At 47.1% G+C, this 6,924-nt stretch overlaps 1 protein-coding gene across 1 annotated transcript in view; it reads left to right on the top strand.

The window, feature by feature from the left end:
- ZMYND8 (zinc finger, MYND-type containing 8) overlaps nt 1-6,924 on the top strand; it is a 124,228-nt gene that overhangs the window by 94,505 nt on the left and 22,799 nt on the right. The window contains exons 14-15 of the mRNA XM_010835118.1: nt 1,452-1,964; nt 6,837-6,922. Coding sequence (XP_010833420.1) covers nt 1,452-1,964; nt 6,837-6,922 — 599 coding nt within the window. The remainder of the gene's footprint in view (nt 1-1,451; nt 1,965-6,836; nt 6,923-6,924) is intronic.

Raw genomic sequence — 6,924 nt, 5'->3', positions numbered from 1 at the left:
CTGTTCAGGGCCACACAACTAATAGAAGCGGGGGAGCAGGATCTGAATTCATATCCTTTGGGCTCCAGTATCCAAGCATGTGTGGTCATGCTTGTCAGTCTGGTGTCCAGCCTTTAGTTACCAGTTGCCCAAGCCCTGAGATCCAGAAATTAAACCAGATTTGGTTTTTCGATTCTTTCAATTTGAGCCCTGGAGGAGGTGGATATAATCACTCCTGATCCTGCTGGGCTGTTTGTGGCTCTTAGCCTTTTACAAGTTTCTCTTACTGACCCCACTCATGGTAACCATTGCTCTTGAATGAAGACAATACAGAGTTGATGGGGATTTCCTGTTTTCAAAATTGTAGGGTATCGGATTACTTACCTCCAGGTGGATGACGCTCACTCCCGAGAGCAGGAAACATGAATAGGTTAAATGAAACTATTGTTAGAAATAGGCTTTTGCCCATTTGGGCTTGTGTATATAGGAAACTCCTGCTGTTCTATCGTTTCTCCTTGTGCTTGAGGTGTGGAAATGGGTGACTTTCCTCTGGACTCGGTTACAAGTAGAGAAACAGTAGAAACGCAGTGGTGTTGACTCTGCTTCAGGGCGGGGAGCCCGCTGGGGGCTGGGCAGCTGGGCCACCTGGAGACTGCTTCCCAGCCGAAAGGGGCCAGTGGTTCTCAGCCCCGGCCAGCCTCGCAGGCCTGTGACCCAGCGTGGCCAGGGCTTCTGCTCTTGCAGCACAAGCCTAGCATCTTAATTTTTGTGTGAAACTTTCCGATTTATGAATTGGCCAGCATGTTCTAAGTTAAAAATAAAAACAACAAATAACACAATGTTGGAGAGCATTGGGTCAAACCATTGCTTCCTAAATAACATGTCTGCTCATGTGGCTCGTGGGCTGTGAGTTTGCATCCCCTGCTTTAAGCCTTGGCTTATTTCTTTGAGTCCTGTACGCAAAGGGTAAAAGACTTAATGCTTTGGGAGTTTGTTGGAAGAGCCCTAGTGCTGACTCGAGCCCATGTCTCTGGCCTCGCCTCTCTTGATTTTCTTTGTGTCCCAGGACAAGTGATTTCTCAGGGCCTCTTTTTTTGTCATCTGTAAAATGGATCAGTTTTAACCACTCCTTTGTAGCATTCCCTTCCATCCCTCCCGTTCTGTGTCCCAGTGAGTTATCCATGCCGCCAAGATTGAGCTCTGGATAAATTAGAAATTCACGTCGTTTGGTCCCATGTCATCTTGGAATGTCAGTAACTGAAACCCTCAGCAGACAAGTCCCATTTGTCAGCTGTAGTCAGCTGCAACTTGAGTCTGCTGCTACCCCACCAGGCCAATGTGATGCAATGTGATGCAATGTGAAATTTTCTTTTTTTCATTCCAGCGTTGGGCGTGGAAAATGTTTGCGTTTTTTTGGTCCTGCTCTTTATTCTGTGACTACGCCACATGCTGGGTTTTCTTTTTGAATTTAGGCATAAATGAAATCTCGGAAGATGTTTATACGGCTGTCGAGCACAGCGATTCGGAGGATTCTGAGAAGTCAGATAGTAGCGGTAGTGACTCTATCAGTGATGAGGAACAGAGGTCCAAGAACGAGCCAGAAGATGCCGAAGACAAAGAGGGGACTCGGATGGACAAAGAGCCATCTGCTGTCAAAAAAAAGCCCAAATTGCCGAACCCAGTGGAGACGAAAGAGGAGCTGAAAGGCAGCACGTCGCCAGCCAGCGAGAAAGCGGACCCAAGCTCAGTCAAGGAGAAGACGAGCCCCCAGCCTGAGAAGGACTTTTCAGACAAAGCAAAACCCTCGCCTCATCCCACAAAGGATAAGCTGAAGGGAAAAGATGAGACGGATTCCCCAACGGTGCATTTGGGCCTGGACTCCGATTCAGAGAGCGAACTTGTCATAGATTTAGGAGAAGACCACTCTGGGCGGGAGGGTCGAAAAAATAAGAAGGAACCCAAAGAACCGTCTCCCAAGCAGGAGGGTAAGTGCTTGCGCCCGTTTCCAGTTTCTTGGTTTGGTGTGAGAGTGCCACCTTGCCGTTTGTAGTATCACGTGTCATGTCGCGCTCTGACATCGTGAAGGGTGGCGCAGCAAAGCTTGGATTGGCTCCTGGTCACCTAGCTAGTTACTGAGCGGGACCAGGCCTTAACCTGGGCCTGCCCACCTTGTACCTTCTCAGTACCCGATGTGGTTGATTTTGAGCACAGGAAAAGAAGTCTCTTAGAAAGTAGTAGTTGCTTCTAACAGTCAAGTCGTTTTGAACTTAAGCAGTTTCTTTTCCAGTGTGTTCACTTATATGCCTAAAGTGTTTGTCAAAGTTAAGACATTGAACAGGGCTAAAATTGTTAAAAGTGTTCGGTTCAAAGACCTTGATGAGTTTATTCTTTACCTCCCCTCACGCTGCCCAGGCTTCTCAAAACACATTTTCTTACTAGAGTGTAAGACCTTTTGGGTCGGTGGCACCAGACTGCTGAGTTCTTCTTAAGGCCTCTAGAAATCCAAGGGGGAATTAATGTATGATTCCCACCTGAGCCCATGTTCTGCCATATTTGTGTTTAACTGACATGGGCCTGAGGTTTCTCAGCCTTGGCACTAATTGACTTTTTATGCTAGATAATTCTTTGTCCTGTGTATTGGAGGATGTTTAGCAGTATCCCTGGATGTCAGTAGCGTCTACCCAGTGGTGGCCTTCAAAAGGGTCTTGACAAAACAAAATCTCCCCTAGTTCTGGACTACTACCTAAGTTCTCCCTTCGCTGCTGTTAGGGACCGAACTAGCTGTGGCTGCTCTCAAACCCGCTGCATCCCAGGCATGTTGGCAGACCCCCCAGTGGAACATGGGAATGATTTGAAACATGTTTGGCCCATGGGCGAAGCAGTCAGCAAATTTCTCAGCTGGCTTGGCAAGTGGGTGGTGAGGGGATTCCAATATACCCAAGAAAGATAATTAAGAATTAATTAAGGGCCCAGGAGAGACAGGGCCAAAAGACAAACTGGAGGTTGTAGCCATAAAGCCTCTTGTACTTTGTGGGTTACATAAGGGGATAGCCAGGTTTAATTCTGTGGCTCAGTGGTAAAGAGTCCTCCTGCCAATGCAGGAGACGTAGGTTCGATCCCTGGGTCGGGAAGATCTCCTGGAGAAGAAAATGGCAATGCACTCCAGTATTCTTGCCTAGAGAATTCCATGGACAGAGGAGCCTGGTGGGCTGTAGTCCATGGGGTCACAAAAGAGTTGGACATGACTTAGTGACTAAACAGACAACACACAGCTTCTGACAGGAGGTAACTTCTCAGTTATGTATCCCCTGGGGATTTCTTAGTCTGGCTGCTTAAACAGGAGGGGGATGGGCTTTGAGCATCTTCCTTCTGTGTTTGTATCAACATGAACTGTTCTGGAACCTCAGTTCCTGCAGTTCATTGAAAGAGGATGGAATATCTCTCAGTGATATAAGGCAGGAAGAGAGAGAGGCAGTTGAGTGGGTCAGGAAGGATGGATTACTGCCCCATCCCTTAGAATTACGAATGGCATCTGAAACATCCATTTCTGTGTGGATTGGGGTTTGAGGTACCACTTCTGATGCTGCAGAAAGCAACAGGAGTAGCAATTATTCCATGAAGTTTGTGGAATTGTTGGGTCCCAGATGGCAGTGTTCCTATGAATGATACATTTATACTATTCCTCTTTTTCTGGAATAGATCTTTTGTTTGGTTGTGGGATTTTTTTGCTCCTTCCAGAAAGGATTTGTGACATAGTGATAAAATGGAAATCAAGACATCAGTGAGAAAGATGAAAATAGAACAGTGAGAAATCTGGAGAAAGTTTGTATACAGAAATAATTATTTCCGCCTTCAGAATTAGCAAAGCCAGGCTTCCATTTTGGCTCCGAGCTTCCTGGCAGTCAAAGCGAAAAGGGAAACACATTTGAGTAGTGCCCTAAAAGATCTCCACCTAAATAGAAAGCACTCCAGTTGATAAAATGAAGCTGAACTGTTCCTCTCACTGGTATCTGGAGCAAATTTCTCTAGGAGCCCCTGAGTGTATGGTGGGACTTTCAAGCAAAGGATGATTCTGAAACATAATTCAGTTAGAGGAACTTCGCAGGGGTTGAAATCCAGAGTCACCTGAGGATGATTTGTGTTTTGAAGATTCAACTTTGTGTCCGACTCTGCAGTTGAGCATCTTTTCAACAATGTGCTTTCACTTATAAGTTTATTAAGTGAAGGGTGTGTTGGAGAGTGCTTGGTGACCTCCAGCTGATCTTCAGTTTGGAGTGCAGCTTATACACAGAATCTGAATCCTCAGATAGAAAGACGGCTGTTCTAGCTAGAGATCCCAGAGCAGAGGCTAAGGGAGCTTGCTTCAGGACCTTGACTATGCTTACCCGGGTCACATCAGTCATTTCTAGCCTTCTCTTAAAAAGTCCTTTTTTAATGTACAGGACAGCAACCTGAGTCTGATAGAAGTAGGTTAGTTGGGTGGGGTCGTTTTTGGAGTGTTGACCTTTAAGAAATTCACTTCTTTTTGAGACTACAGGTGATTATACGCTCCCAAATTTTTAGGACAAATGGAATTTTCCATGGCCCTTCCTCTCCCTACCCCCACCCCCAATAAACCATCAGCATCCTCTAGAAATTAAAATGTTTTAGTGTCTAAATGAAACACCCACCCCCCCACCAAGAGTGCGTCAAACCTGGATTTTTTTTTTTTTTAATTTGGAAAAGAGCTCCAAAGGGACTCTTGCAGAGCAGTTACCCATCTACAAAGCCAGCTGTTTGCTTTTGCAAGATGAGAGAGAGAAAAAGACCTTTTTGTGGTTGCCCTTTGCCCAAGGAGGGTTCAGGCTAGCTAATCAACAAGGGCAGTGTATTTTTTAATCACATGGCAGAAAAGAGAGGCACTACAGATGCTTTTGCAGGTTAGAAGCCCTGCCTGTGGGATCTCTGCTTTTTCAGAAGGGCTAAGCTCAAAGCCACTTTGCCCCGGAAGGGGAAGGGGCAGAGGCTGCATCCGATATCTGGAAGGTTGTCCTGGGCAGGGATGGGGGCTCCTCACTGTAGGTAGGGATCTTCTCCCAGCCCCGCCCTGTGTTCTTGCCCAGGACTTGGCTGAATTTTTCCCCAGAGGAGCCAAGAGGGCCAGTCAGTTGTGATAACCACCGAGACACCCCCACCCCCAGGCAGTAAAGTCAGCCTGTCAACACTCCTTTCCTTTCATACTCCTTGGTTTTTCCAGACCCACCGTTAACTGAAAATTTCCCCTAGAATGATCAAGAGCTCATGTCTTTTCTGGGTGATAGAAATCTAAAAATGACAGGCATGGAGTCACACGTCGGAAGTGTGCTGAGCCCCTAAAAAAGGTGTAGTCCTTATTAAGGGCTTCCTTGGTGGCTCAGCTAGTAAAGAATCCACCTGCAATGCAGGAGGCCCAGATTCTTTCCCTGGGTCGAGAAGATCCCCTGGGGAAGGAAGGAAAAGGCAACCCACTCCAGTATTCTTGCCTGGGAAATCCCACGGACAGAGGAGCCTGGCAGGCTAGTCCATGAGATTGCAAAAGAGTCGAACACGACTGAGCAACTTCACTTTCAGTCCTTATGAAAAAGTGTTTGATGTCCAGGCACATCGTCTGAGATTAAGGATGCTGACTTGCACCTGTGTTTTTTGTGTGAATCCCGGGGACTCCTCTCTGGGGACGCAGGTTCATCTCTGCAGGGCCTGGGGCCCCTGCAGTAGTAACTGACCCCCTCCCCCTTACAGACGAGCACTCGTGTGGTCATCTCCTCTCCGCCGCTCAGTGCTTCTGGCTCTAACCTGCCTTCTGACCAGCCCTTCTCACTGCCTGCCCTCACTTACCAATATGCTGCCGATTCCTGGGCATGTCTTGGCTAAAGCTATTCCCCTCCAAATTCTCCCTGCTGCCTGTTGACATCCTGCCCTCCTCCCTTATAGCCCAGCTCCTCCCAGAAGATACACTCCAAAAGGCAGCTTTTTTCAAACTTGAGTCACTTGCATTCATTCTTTTTGCCATACCCAAGACCTGCTCATACAATTATTGACTTAATATATTTTTATTTGAAGCAGCAGCTTTTTTTTTTTTTTAATTGAACTCAATTTTGAACTTAAACTTGACTACCACACAGTAGGTGAAACAGTATTTTGTGCTCTGCATAAAAGACGTAACAGGAATAATTGCAGTCAAAATAAAAGCAAGGCTTCTAAATTCTCCATAAATACCATTGTGCTGGGGAAGGTTCTGGCCTTGGGGTGGAGTTCCCTTGCGTGTTAGGTGTCAAGGCTGCCAGGACCACACTGAGACTGTTCTGGAAGGAATTAGAAGAGATGAAAGACAATACTCTTCTTTCTGGGTGATTCATTGTTATTGGCCATTGGGAGGCTGTCTGGTTCCTTGGGGGACATGCTCTGTAGGTTTCCTGGCCAAGGAAAGGATTCCTGTTAATCTCCAGATGGACTTTGGCTAAGTCTCTCTCAAAGTGCTTACTGAACTCTTAACTTTGTAAAACAAGGTACTTGCAGTGATTCTGTTCATCCACTGGGTCATGGACTAGCAGGTGGGCAACTCCAGACCAGGGGCTGGGTCATGTTGGCCTCAGTCCCCCGGAGGCCTTGACAAGTATCTCAAATGTGAGCCAGCACGTAACCCAAGGAGGCTGATGTTTTACGCTAGAACCTGCTGCAGAAGTGGCCTAAGCATGTAAAGTGACAATGTACCCGTTCACGGGGAGGTCCTTGGCATGCTAGCCTGGGATGGTCACCTGGAACTCACTGGCCTGGAGACCCTGCAGGTCAGCCGGAGTCCCATCTACTTTCTGTTTTGTTTTTTCATGCCTTGGTTTCAGTCGTAGGTAAAGCTCCACCATCCACGACAGCGGGCAGCCAGTCTCCCCCCGAAACGCCGGTCCTCACCCGCTCATCTTCCCAAACTCC

Source organism: Bison bison, unplaced genomic scaffold (assembly GCF_000754665.1).
Source record: "Bison bison bison isolate TAMUID 2011002044 unplaced genomic scaffold, Bison_UMD1.0 scf7180017864038, whole genome shotgun sequence".
NCBI classification, from domain to species: Eukaryota; Metazoa; Chordata; class Mammalia; order Artiodactyla; family Bovidae; genus Bison; species Bison bison.
The sequence above is the reverse complement of the archived record's forward strand: the minus strand, read 5'-3'. Positions and strand labels throughout refer to the sequence as shown.